Source organism: Gavia stellata, chromosome 9 (genome assembly GCF_030936135.1).
Source record: "Gavia stellata isolate bGavSte3 chromosome 9, bGavSte3.hap2, whole genome shotgun sequence".
In the NCBI taxonomy this organism is placed as follows: Eukaryota; Metazoa; Chordata; class Aves; order Gaviiformes; family Gaviidae; genus Gavia; species Gavia stellata.
The window spans coordinates 10,814,624-10,829,237 of record NC_082602.1 but is presented as its reverse complement, the minus strand read 5'-3'; the positions used below and the strand labels follow the sequence as shown (position 1 = coordinate 10,829,237).

General features: G+C 36.5%; 1 protein-coding gene across 1 annotated transcript in view; it reads right to left on the bottom strand.

Annotated features, from left to right (window-relative positions):
• The window catches only part of PARG (poly(ADP-ribose) glycohydrolase), a 70,973-nt gene that overhangs the window by 31,357 nt on the left and 25,002 nt on the right, over positions 1 to 14,614 (bottom strand). Inside the window, exons 8-9 of the mRNA XM_059821054.1 lie at positions 10,383 to 10,475; positions 8,059 to 8,216 (exon numbers count right to left, since the gene is read on the bottom strand). Of these exons, the coding sequence (XP_059677037.1) occupies positions 8,059 to 8,216; positions 10,383 to 10,475 (251 nt within the window). The remainder of the gene's footprint in view (positions 1 to 8,058; positions 8,217 to 10,382; positions 10,476 to 14,614) is intronic.

Below are 14,614 nucleotides of genomic sequence, written 5' to 3'. Positions count from 1 at the left end.
CACGATTAACTATGTGTGCTTTTAGTGCCTGTGGTAGTTAAGAAAAAAGTGTCTCTTTCTTTACTACTATAGTTGATGACACACTTATATTGTTTCTTATATTTTAGTGTGATCTCACTAAAGATAACATAGCATCTAAGCAAGTGCAAAACATTTTACTAAAACCTCATTTTTCTCCTACAAATAAAAGTGGAAGGAGGATTTGCAAGGAAGTAGTACAGACAGGTGAATTTAACCCAGTAAAGGGACTGAACAGGGGGAAGGATAGAAAGTTAAGGCAGAAATGAAAATCCTGAATAGACATTACCTTCAACCTCAAGAGCAGAGCTAATCGCTAAGCAGAGCTTTACTCTAATGAATAGAACCTCAAAACACTTGGAAAAAACAATCAAATAAGCACCTTGCTTTTTGTATCTTGTCCAAGCTTATCTGACGTATACATGTAGGGGTGGAAATACTATGTTTACATATATTACTGTCAAACTTGTACTACTCTCCATATGATTGAGGGCTATTTTCATTAAGAGGCTGAGCATTCTCAATTGCTAGCAATCTCAATGGGAGCTACTAAAATTTCATACTGATACACAGAACCCTAAAAGAAAAACTAATATAATGTTGAATGGCACAATAAATTCATCATTTAGGATTACATTGGTTGCACTGGGGACCACGTAAGAAGCACCTCTTCCATCTTTCTCCTGCAATTTTTTTCCCCCTTGGAAAAAGAAAAGTGGAGTTCCATGAACAGAAGAGAAAAATAAAACTCTCCCTTTTTCAGAAACAGTATCATATTTGTAATGAAGTATTTTTTAAGCTTTGATTTTCAATGCTAAGCACAGTTGATCAAAACACTTTCAGTAAGGGTTCTGTCACAATATTGACATTTTTATTCAATTGTGCTCAAGGTAATCTTAGTCACATGCATATTAAGGACTACCTGTAGATATTAGTTTATCTAATGTCTAGGAAGTCTGTACGCATTAATGTGCACAGAGAGAGAGAAGCCCATCATGTAAGAGTTGCAATGTATATATAATTATGTGTGCTCATCACATGATTGCACAGGATAGAAAACAACCTCTTTCACTCTCTAAATATATGAAAGCAATTCAGCCTACCATATAGGAATAACTGGAATTACATTAATTACCTGTATCCTTTGCCTGAAGTATTTTCTGGAGAAAGCTGTTTCAATTGATTATGTATTGGGTGGGGTTTCCCCCCCATACAGAAATATTTATCTGCTTTTTAAAGCAGAGTGCTACATCACTAAAGCTTAACTTCAATGAAAAAGATGTAAGATAGTTCCAGTCAGTTATTGGTCAAGGACTTCGCATGAAGAATGGAGCTGCAAGAAGTGTTTCATTGCTACCATTTACACTCCCCTTATCAAGGGAAATAAATTACACAATGTTTCATTCCTGCTTACATACCTGTATTTTGTGAATAGCAATACCCCAGACTCACTCCGGTCTCCAAAGCACCTGAGGGGGTGTGCAAGACAATCCCCTAGTATGCAGGAAGAAAATATTTTTGTACCATTCATAACGTAAGAAGTATATTTTTTAAATAGGGTTTATTTCATCTTTAGCTCATCCTTTTTTAATTACTTTTTTTGTGCATGTTTTAGAATGTAATATATTAGTACAGTAGTACATGTATGTAATTTATAAGTAAATAAAGATGCATATATTGGGGGTGCATGCTCAAAAATTTTTAAATGATAGGTACGTGCCATCAAAAAAGTTTGGACACCACTGCCCTAGACAGCTTTAAATACTTACACATCAATTACATAATGTAAAATAAGGAAATCTTAGCAAATTTAAAATGGGAAATTCTTATATCCAATATAAAAATATAAACCCTTACTAGAAAGTCCTGCAGCCATTGAAAATACTTTAAGCAAGAACTAAAAGTAAAGCTATTCAGGATATCAAAGCTTCAATTCATGAAATTTGGACTTCATATAAATCAAAACCAGAATAATCCAGATGAGAAATTCCTCCCAGAGAGATGAAAGGCAGACAAATTAACCCGCTCTCTGACAGCACAAAAGGAAATGCCACTGTCCAGGTCTTGCACTTCCTGACAGGAAAACATAGCACAACCTTACAACAAGTCAAGTACAGCAGCCTCAGTTCAGCTTTTCTGGTGCCTAGTGTATGTCTCTTCCACTTAAAAACATAAATTCCATCTTTCTGTATTAAAACCACCTTCCTTTTCTCTGTTTATACAAGAAGTAATTTAGAGTCAATTAGGAGAAAACCAATTCAGTAATTCAACCTCTTAGGCAATTTCTTATTTTCTGTCACGTGTCATAGGTACGAGCTGTTGTCATCTCAAAGTTATTTAAGAACATTGTACTATTCATCACCCTATGTTTAATTAGAATTTCATCTTTAGATTAATAGTGACTTTTAAGATTTGTATAAACAAAAAATTGAGCAATGTAATTTTGTTGGTAATCTAGATGCAAAACCTATCTTTCCGTCTCAGACACTCACATACACCCAACACGTCTATTCTCTGTGCTTTTCATTTTGTACTTCTGTTCATCGTGGCAAGTAACTTGGAGCATTATAAACCTGTTTTAAGAAAAAGTTTTGGTGAATTAGGGGTCTTAGAATACATCAGATTGATACTTGAGTTTGATTCAGTAAGATGCTAACTCCAAGTACTCAACACCAAGGAATAGCAAGGTAAAATGTTTTACCCTGAGGATCTAAAACAAAAGACATCCCACAGCACGGTACAACTAAGCTCTGGACTAAATTGCTATCTTTACTAAGCTAGCAAAAAAAATTCAGATCGAGTACTGTTTCAATCACTACAGCGAAGTAATTATGCCAGAATTCTTAAGAATAGGTTCCTTTTAAAGTTGTCCATTTAAAGACTATTTCATCATTTACCATACACAAATGCTGATTTAAATTTTTTCAGAAAATTATACTCCGAGTATTCCACTCAAGGCTAATTAAAACATACACCTAAGGCAGGCATAACAGAATCAGCTGTGTAGGATCAGTGTCTGTAAACTCAGAAAACCCAGAACCACTTTTCAGAGGAGCAATGCATCTCCCAGCCCAAACCAAGTTCTTTCAAAGTCACTAGATAATTTATTACCCAGAGAATACTCGTTAGTGTTGCAAAATTGATGTTGTTTATGAAGAGACAATTGCATTACTGGTAAATTAGATTTCAATTCTCCTGCATAAACGTACTATACAGTTTGTCCATTTCCTTTCATATATTACACATTCCATAAAAGACATATATATCTTAACTAGTGGGTTTTTTCCCCTCATTTCCAATCACTTGAAATTACTTTAAAGGTTTGTTTGATAAAGATGAAGAAATTCAGTCCTAGTGGAATACTGGCGGTTTCAGACCAGAGCATCCACTAATACATGGGCCAAAAGATGCATCAGGCTTATGTCATTAGATGCACTACCTTCAACTATGAATTCAACCTCAATTGCTTTGATAGGAGCTATTACAGATGCATAGTATCTCCAGTTTAACTACAGCAGTTTTTTGAAAAAGGAAAACAGAGGCATTATTCTAACTTGACGAAACAGCTAAGATCGGATCTGTAGCAGGTCAAAGACACAGCAAAAGCACAATGGTCCTTGACAAACCTGTCTCCTTTTCAGTCCTCCAGAACTCTGACTCACAATTGCAGAATTTTTTTTTCCTTATACTTTGCTTTTACACATAATCAAACTAGGTAGTTTCCTAAATTACTAAATTCTATAGTGTTAAGACACAGGTCTGATAACTTGGTCAACAGGGAGGAAGAAAAACCTCCACAGCACAAAGTCTTTCATTACTGTGGGCGGTATCCGTTTCAGCATCTTTTAAAAAATAAATGCAAGAAAGCATAGTTCAATCTTATCTTTAATATATTTCAAGAGGAATATATTTTTTGTGAAAGAGCTATGTTAAACCACAAACTATTCACAAAGAAGATTAATTATGAGCATCACTATAAGAAACTACTTTAAACTGTGCAACCAACATCAAAATTGTAGAGAGGATCTCGGAAGAGTCAATGCGATTCATGCTCTACATTCAACCAGCATGCAACTTCCATGGAAAATTTATCAGTAAGAGGAATAAAATAGCAAATTTAATTAGGTCTTCCTTTTGTGATGGGATATTTTTGCATAAAGCTGCCCAATCTATTTCCATCTTACATATTATAAAAGTGTTTTTAAAAAGAAAAATTGAACTCTAAATTTAGCTTGATATTTTGAACGGAAGCAGCATTTTATGCTACTTAGTATGATCTAATGTTTGGCCACTGAACAGATGTCATTCTATCCACTAGAATTCACAAATGTTAAAGCTCTCTAAGTTAAACTACAAGTTCCATTTTATTAACTACATTTGAAATGAAATATGTTATTAATAACTTAAGAATCATAATAGGCCCATTCTTGCCAAGTACGAAAGGGAAGAATTCAATTAAATTACTGAGTATTTCATTATACACAGGTGACTTTCAGTCTGTAGCATGATGAACAATCAAAATAGACAGTCGGTGTCACAACATACTATTAAACTAAATGCTTCAGTGTCAAAAGAGGAATGCTCACTTTTTTTCTCCTCTCATCTGGCAAAACCAACAGGCAGGATAGGAGACGTAAAGCATAAATGACTTATGTTAATACTAACACATACAATGGCCTTCCTTCCAATCAGTTGCAGTTATTAGCACACGCACTAGCATTTAAACAACTTGCCATCATCACTGTAGTAACAGTGACAAACACTGGTGCACCTGAAAATGCTTAACAGATGGAAAAGGAAAAAAGGAAAAAAAACCCCAGCAAATTCTCAATATCTTGCACTGACTGACTGTTGTTTTGTCAAACAGATTTGTATCTTGGGGGGAGCAGGGGTGGAAGTCACAATATGCTAGTTAATCCCCCATAGAAACCTGAAGAAGGGAGAAGACTGAGAGGGAAGAAGGAATATGACAGCACTTAAATATAGAAACCATAACTAATTTGTAGTGTATAAAAAGGTACTAATGTTTAAGTCTGCATAAAGTGAATTGATAAATGACTGCTGTGTAAAACTGAAAACACAAGAATGAAACAGCTTATACAGTTGTGTTTCTAACTTAAGGCACAAATTTTATTTTTTCAGTCTCAAGGAGTTGAGGTGAAGGGTGGAAACCTTTTGTATGAATGTATAAAGGGCATGCATAGTGCAACTGAGGAACACATTTGCTAAAGAAAAAATCCCTCAAATGCTAGCATCCGCTCAGTAATTTTGCTTCGTTAAGGAACCATAGCAGATTACTTTTTTCTTCCCAAAGTCTTTCATTCATAGTCATGTGGCAGATGAATTATGCTGAGGAAAGAACTAAGTCTGGCAAAAGCTGCAGACGGTAATACTGCGGGGAAAAAGGGTTGCTGTGCGGAACAATCTGTTATGCCCATTCCTAAGCAGACAGAGCAGAGCAGCAGCCTCTGAAGTCTTTACATCAAAATATTGTTATAAAGAGGAAAAAAAGTCAAACATTTTAACCTCAGTCATTGCCTACTGCCTTTTGAGAATATCCAGCTTCATGAAAGGCATTTTCGTGAAAGCTGAAAATATGCACTGCAATGGACCAAACCTTGTGGTCTTTACAAGTCTGAAACACTAGCTGAAAACTTGACATTTTATTCTCTGTCCTTGCTACTAAATAGCTAACTTCTCAGGGTGAGAAAACACAGGCTTGACAGGAGGAAAAAGAAATAGGATACTATCCATCCTCCTTCTGCCCCTTCATTTTAGATTTCAACTAAGTCAGGTTATATACAGTAGCACGATAAAAAATGTAAATTCTTGTAGTACTCTCTCCACCACTCACTCTCTTCAATATCCTTTTGCTTTTATCCTGCCAGTCCCCCTCTCACTGACACCACCCTCTTATTTTATCCACTGCCTGTCACACCTCGTATTCTACCTCACTAATCTGCTCATTATCAAATGCAAAATACAGAGGGGGAGAAGTTTTACTTAACCATTTGTTGGACTAAAAAAAAGGACTGAAAAAGGAAACTGTAATTATATAAATGTCACATAAATTGGCAAACACTGAGGAAGAGCCGCTTTTAATCCTCAAGAACCAGAGGACATCAGCTTTCCTTCTTTTCTCCAGTTTGGCAACAATATTCTTGCACTTTACACGAATAAAAATGGCTTTCTACCCTATGTGACTAAAAGCTGAGCATTACCTCATCCATAATGCAAGAAGAAGGCCTGAAGGTTGTCTGTTGTATTACCCCTTTTAAATAAGATTGTTGGAACTTACTATGAGTGACAGCACTAGGAAGCCAAGTCAGAAAACAAAAGAGGACTGACTGGAACAGGGCAGAAAATCCTGAATAGTTAATACTTTATACTGGTCATTCTTTAAGTCTACGGCAGGAAACTATTTACCTAATAATTTGCCAAGGCTGTTTTATTTAAAAGTAGTTCAAAATATTATGCCCCAACTTAACCTAGTATTATACTGTACTACTGTGACTTTACATTGCTGTACAATGTTCATAGAAGAGAGTATGAATTTACTCCAGTGATTTAACAGCATTTTATTCTGTAGTTGGTAAGAATTTAACTGCTTGATTTGTAACATGCTTAAGTTACAACAAAAACTGGTACCTTAAAGTCCTTTAAAAAACCCACAAAATTCAGCTAGAAGTGTGTAGTTGGTGCAGTCAAACAGCACTCTTTCCAGAACTTTACTGTTTCCTTTCACTGCTCTCAACACAAATCTTTTTTAATGCATGGATGGTACTTTTCATTTATTTGGTCTTCTGGAGGAAGAATATTTGTTCTAATGGTGGAAAAATATACCCAATTATATGGCACATTACTGCCCACCCACACTTCTCTTCCATAACCTCCTGCACTGTGGGCACGAACACCAAGGCAGTGACTCTGGTCTCTCTTCTGAGATACACAGTATAGAGAAACCTGTGCTAGCTCTTAAAGACAGCAAGCACCAAAACTGTTATTAGTAAATTGGCATGCCTGACAATTTATTCTGGGAAGTTTAGTCTAATATAGCTCTTATGACACATGTACCCAAGTGTGCTGGATCACAGGTAACAGTATTTTTATATTTCATCTCAATCTTCAGAGCATATACACTACATATGTGAACTGTGAGGAATAAGAAAAACTCTAGATCAATAATCTATCCAAGCTCCGGTCTAATAAACTTAAGGTTGATCTACAGAGACTTGTATGGAAGAGCCCAGAAGATGACAAACTCTCATTTCTAATCTACAAGTCATGTGAACCATAATATTCTGCAGCAGGAAATGTCTCCATGCTCTTCCCCCATTTAAAACTTTAATAAGCACATTTAAAAAATAAAAGATGTGAAGAAAAATTTCTAATAAAAATCTGTCTGTAAGCTAGCATTGAAGAAGAAGGAATAAGCATTTGTTTAGAAATCAGAGTATCTTTAATTAAATTCTTATTGTGGTCTTTAAACCTTTTTAGGCTAACTTGTAGCAAAAAGGACAGGTTTATTTTAACATGCAGCTCTACAATTGCCTTAAAATGATAAGAGATCGTATGGATGCTGAAGAATCAAGTCCTATTGATCTGACTTAATGTGCAGATCACCACTGCTGACACAAATGAGACAACAGAAACATGGCTGGGGAAACACTGACCTTTAAATTAAATACATATAGAACACTCGAAGCACAACTGAAATATACCATTTGCAGATGAATGGCTTATGAGGAGGTAGGGAATTGTATCAGCCTAATTATGCCAGAGCAAGAGCGTGTCTGTCCATGCGCATGTATAAAAAAAAAGAAAAATCTGGAATATTAAGCATATCTTCCTGTGCACAAGATCCTTTCTTACATAGATGCATAGTTTTCTTGTCCCTTAGAGGCGAACAGAAAAGACAGAAAGCAAATTACTGAAATTATTGACAGAAACATGAAAAAAACAATGAGTTTCTCCTCTAAATGACAACAATAATATTTTCATTGAAGGGTTATCAGCTTCATTTAGTCCAGAGTGCCATACCTGTTGAAGTTAATGTCTGGATAACTAGAATACTCAGACTTCATCTTCGCATTGCGACGTGGAAAAGTACAGAAGAAAGCATTGGCTAGAAAACTAGCAATCTGTTCCTGTGACATTGTGATGGAGTGATTCATCTTTTGTTTCAGCAGAGGTATCGGCTACCAACAAAAGAAGCGAGGGGGAGGGAGGGGCAGGAGAAAAGGGAGGGAAGGAGAAAGAAAAATAATTAGCTTACCCATTTTAGAAGAAAAAAACACGAGCACAAAATTACACTTGTTAAATTAGAGCAAGAGTAATTTAGGCCACTGGTGGACCCTTTAATCAGCAGCACCATTAAAGACAAGAACAGTTTATTCAAGACAATTCAGAAAAAGCTTGCTTGACAAACTGCAGATTTCTAATCAATAATAAAAAGAAAGACCAAGAAAACACAACTTATCAAACAAAACCATGGGGAATGGGGGGGGGGGGGGGGGGAATAGATGGGATGTTGCAAATCCTGGGCAACCTTAAAAAATGAAGTAAACCCTCACTTTCAATAGCTGTAAGTTAAGAACGTTTAAGGAAAGCTTTCAGCTACAGTAACCATGCTTTATACTTTACAAAGAAACATGGAAGTCATGGCACAGATCATCACTCTATGACTTGATTTATTTTTTTTTATCCTGCTTGAAGAAGTAACATTGATAATATTTGCAGAAAGTGCATGATTATCTATTCTTTTATAATCAGAATGAACAAAAAGCTCAGCTTCACTTTGGTCTTCAGTTTGGAGTTTTATTTGACTCTAGTTGGGGTTTCTTTGTTACAAAAAGAAACAAAGGGGCAGGGGGAACCAAGAAAACCTGAAGTGTTATATATTTTCCATCTTATCAGGCTTAGCCTTCTGATTTGGAATTTTCGCTCACCACATCCATGGCATTTTATTTATTTATGTTTAATTATGTGATAATACTAGGGGGATAGAATATCATTCTGACTGCTAAGGAGTCCAGTAACAATTACAATAAACCCACTTAACAGGAGAAAGGGAACACAGTTTTCACCTCTTCTTCCAATATTCTCAGCCATCACCATTAGCCTAGCTCCAGGAGAGCTGAGCAGCCACATTTTAATCCTTTTAGTTGTGAATACAGAAATTGCTACTAATTTAGACTGTTGAATACAGAGTCCTGTTTACTCCACAAAACAAACAAGTTTTCCTTCATTCTTGTAACTACTACATTCACGTTCACTGAATCTCATTCTGTCTTCTGGCTATTTAATTAACAAGCTATATTATGATGTCTGAAGTCACACAGCTAGAGCGGGGAAAAAAAGCCTGAGAAGCTCTCTCTAATAAGTTTTACAAGCCTATAAAACCAGGATATTTTGGACAGTATGTTATATTGGAACAAATTTAGCTTTATGTCTAACCAAAAAAATGAATCTGACGAAGTTCTTCACAATTTACACTGCCTAACAGTACATCATCTTTATAAAAGGTATTACTACATGAACTTGCAAGTCTTGTGCTTGACTTTGTGTTCAGAAACTTCATAGCATTCTCAGAAACTTTCCCCATCAAGTGACTAGTAAAAAAAAAATTTTTAAGAAATATTCATATCGTTTGAAATTGTGTATCTACTGTTGGACCCCTGCAGCATAACAAAGTAGGGAGAGATTTTTCCCTCTCCTGTCCAACAAAATCAATTTACAAAATTGTAACAAAGGAGCTTACAAATTAGAGTAATTACCCTGCTAATGTGTCACCTATCATACATCCTCACTTGATCAGCCCTATTCAGTTTTATCAGCTTTACTACCTACAGAACTGATTCCCATAGCAATAATAAAAGAATAAGTTAAGGTTTGTATGTGCACAAGTATTGTGACGCTCTAACTAGAATAAAATATGCTCCCAAGTAAATGAAGGCTTTATGAAAATACTACTTCTAGGATTAAAAAAATTCTAAAATAAAAAATTAGATGTTTTAAGATTATTCAAGTATTTCAGTTCATAAGTGTGATTTTCAAACCTGAAAGGTTTCATGGACATTTCATTTAAGAAAAGCAAGAAGCAACTCCAGCATACAGAAAGGAAAGCGTTACTGAAGTTCAGGCTAAAAATATGACAGCAAGATATATTTTTTTTTTACTTTCTATTATATCTTTATAGATGTGCATTGTCCATTCTGCTCCCTAGGCCCCAGCTACATTCAACACAAAAACTATAGCTTTTATTAAGAACGTAACGTAATCCTAATGTTTTGACCTTAGCCATTAGTTACAGTTTGCAGAAAAGTGGTCTGCCACAGAGCACTTAGATAGCTGTGTTTACTTACCTGGGTGCAGATACTAGGGAGACAGAGCGCCAGCTTGACCATATCAGGAAGAATAGACTGGAACAAATGTTGAGCCTCTGCATCTTCAAGAACCTGTTAAAAAGAAAGAAAGAAAGAAAAAAGGCTTTTTACCTCAAATAAAGATTGTATGAAAAGTTTGTGAAACAGGACCCATCCAAAAGAAACAAGAGGAAAAAAAAGGTCCTATTAGCTTCACACAGATCTGTAGCATTTTTCATGGTAGTACCTCACTGCATTTTACCTTGCAATAATCCACTAACTGAAATACAGAAACAACTCTCAAAAGTTGCAGTTGAGAAAACATGTCACCAAATGCCCTATAAAGGAACTTTGAATAAGTTACTATGCGACTCTTTCTAAAGCAATGAACCAAATTCTCAACTGATAAAAATCACTACCTAACCACAAAAGTACTGGAAGGATTTACTTAACCTTCATGTTCAGGTCATAGTCCAAGACAAGTACCTGTGACATTCTTCTGTTAAGTACATAGGAAAGGCACTGCTGGGTCAGATCAGTGGTCCTCAGCAGCAGCAACAGGAAATGCTATGCAAGAAGAACATGTAAGCCTGGGTGCTTTCTGCTGTCCCTTCCCACTATGTTCCCCCAAGAACTACAGCCATTGGATTACATACGTTAAAGGGTGCAGTCTGCCTGGTCCCACATGCTGAAGTTGCAATCTTTTCAGTCTCTTCCTGTAAGACAGCTGATCCTACGACTATTTTAACTGTCCCTCTATACCTGCTCTAATATTCTTCTTGAGAAGGAGAAACCAGAATTGACAACACAAAAAAATGGGCACACCAATGTTTCACAAGGCTTCTCAAAGCTTTTATACTCAAGATCAAGTCACATCAAACCCTTCATGTCCTATTCTCAATTCCCTTCCTGATGCTGTCTGGCCCACTGTTGACATGTTTGGCTGCCAAAGCATATCAAGCCAATGTATTCAGAGAAAGTCCAGGATCTCTTTTATAAGTTGCAACTGCCAGTTCTGAGCTCAACATCACACACCCAGGGTTTAGACGAACCCACCCAAACCCCACACCCCTATTCATGTATCATACACCCATTTTTAAAAGGTGAAAAATGTTCTTTATGGTGGACAAAGCTCTTCTAAGAAAAGCTAGGATAGGCACATGAATGGGAGGTTGTGAAAAGAAAAGCAATATAAAGCAGGGCAGTTGCAATACACAAAGTGGCACAAAAGCATGCCATATTCTCAAAAGCCTCACATTCTGCCACATGAACGGGCTGAAGATCAAGGAGAGAAAAGCACATTCTGCATCTACCTGTGCAGCGGTGCAGTTTTTCCCCTGAACTAGGGAACCAGCCACCAGATGTGACTGGCTGTTTGATTTACATGCTGTGTTTAAGGCAAAAAGCAGAAAGAAGAGAACACACAACTTGCACTACAGCTGGGGAATGGAAGACCAAGGTCACAGTTCAGCTTTTTGTCTTCCTCTTTCCTCTACATCCAGGGAATCTGTATTTGAGACAATTGCATCCTACCAGTTTCTAGATTAAAATAATTCAAATTCTGACACTGTGGCTTTAAAACTATAGAATATTATTTTTCAAGTAAAACTGTTAGAAAATAATTGGATTTACTACCAATTTCACACAAAAACAATAGCAGACAGAATGGATGAAACGGCATCAAGGTATCACCAATTTTAGTCTCTGCAACACTTAAGACTAATTGTGAAGTCACAGAAAGTGATCTTTTTAGTCATATAATCAAAAGCTTTGTAATTCACACTTCAATGGAAAGTTTCACAGACTTCAGAATGTGAAAAAGATACTGGCAATTTTCTGAAGAAGAGGAAAATACAGTGCCTCTGATTCAAAGCATACTGTTCCCCATAAACTCCAAGCTGAAAATATTGTTTGAAGGCTAACAACTTCTGTTCTTCTAACATCATTAAAATCAGTATAGAAATGTCTCTGCTCTACTCCCTCCTGTTCCAAGTGATAAAGGGATAAGAGCACTCAGGCAGTTAAAAAAAAAACAAAACACAAACAAATGCTCAAAGGACAAAACTTATGGTAGGGAAGAGGGGAAAATAAAACAATCCAAATACCTACACAGTTACTTTCCATGCATTATGTATGCTGCTTATGGAGACATACAAACAAGGTTTTAATTTAAAGTTTTAAATTGAAACAAGAACTTACAAAGAACAGCAAGCCTATGAAACACGAAAATCGTTTGATATAATAGAGGAGGAATCCAAGTATTATACAAATTATTACTGAAAGTCAACTGTTTTTTTTAAGGTTAAGAAATGAACAAGATGCATCTCTCTCCTGTTGTTGGCTACATATGCAACTACATATTCACACACTACAAGTCAGATATTGACAATTATGACCTAACCTTTAGCATCATCTGCTTTAGCAGGAAACTTTGCTCTGTTCTTAGGCAGAATGTTTTTAAGTGCCATAAAGTAACGAAATGAGCATTTAAAGGCTGGAACTTCAGATCTCAATACATAAAATGAATCTGTATGTTAAATCCATTCAAAAGATGACATTTAACCTCAGATGTCTACCAGGCTGTCAAATTCTGATATTCTCTCCCCTTCGGGTAACACTTCCTCTCTTTTAAAGTTGACATATAAATAGTGGCTGCTATGGTTTGCTGACTGCCACCGACTATACAGTATCACTCATCTGGTGACACATTATGGCTCTGGACTTTGTCATAGCTGTCAAGACTTCAACCTTTTCTTTATGCTCCTTTGAAAACAATATAATAATAGTATCAGACAATTTCTTCCCAAACCAGAAGCAGGGCCAGCAATTGCACAGCTCAGCTCTGATACAAAATGCATAACTACAAAGTTCACTTCTTAAACTCTGAAATTCTACTTTTCCTTCTCCGTACCTTCCTAATGTTGTACCAGAACATGCTTTCCTCTCTACATTATTTCTATGCATGACTTTTACTAGACCTCCACTAATGAAGACCTCAAAATTTGGAGCTGTCAATGCCCAGAATTGTTCTCATTGGCCTTCAGACAGATTATTCTTATATGTAAATGACAAATAAGGTGAGGGTTTTTTTGTGAAAACTGTTGGGCGCCATGAAAATGTTACTACATTTTCACAAGGTAAGTCACTTAAAGGGCCCCACAACTTTAAAAAGATGATCATTGTGAGTGCTAAGTTCACAGACCTTGCCAAGAAACTCCTAGGTCTGCGTTGTTCTCTAATCAAACCACCAAGCAGCCTAAGCATCCCTGTTTTGAATACTCCCCTATTTAGGGAAAGGTCTCCTAAATATTGCAAGGAAGCACATCAATAGTTTTCAAGCTCAAACATAGTTTGTCTCTTTCCAGAAATGTTATAACTTCACAAAATAGCTGCTGCAGTGAGTAATCTAAGAACTCTCTTGTTCAACTGCAGGTGCTGGGTAGGTTTTTTTGGTTGTTTTTTGGGTTTTTAAAAAAAACACACACACAGAAAACCAAACAAAAAACCTTTCTCCCTAATAAACATTCTCCCTAAAGATAACTTTTTGGGGAACTATTCAGTCCTGTGTTTCCCATTTATATCTTGAGGCTATAACCCATTATTGAAGAGTGGCAGTATGCCAGAAATATGTATCCTTCCTTGCTTTAAGTTTCTAAAAAAAACCTAAGTAACTTGAGTCTTGGCCACCTCCACGTAATCATAACTTCCCCTTTCTGCCCATAGACTCTTCCTGTACAGGTAACGTTCCTATGAGGTTACTATGAAAAAGAACACCTGTAAACCCCTGGCTGCTTGGCCCTCATCCTCTTGTGACCACTAAACCTGCATGCCACCACAGTTGCAGCTTTGTAGACTAACCACTGTCACTGCATATTCTCAGCTATGCTCAGTGCAACATAGAGGCTGGTTATCAAACTTTGAAAGCAGCAAAAAAGAACACTCAATCATGGAAAGTAAAAGGATTCCAGGATGTGGAGTGCTGACACCACAGCTACATCTGACAGACATCCCATGATGCAAATGCCAACCTGGGAGAACCTAGCAACAGCACAAAGAATACCTGATCACAGAATTGAATGAAGATTTATTTAGAAGGAAACTCTCTTCAGGAAGCAGTGACTTGTACTGATGTAAAATTCAGCATATTTAGAGTCACATTACATATTCTACTTATTTGTTGCTGCTGAAAGAGCTGGCGGGGTGTGTGTGTGCGTGTGCACGTAGTCTTCCTC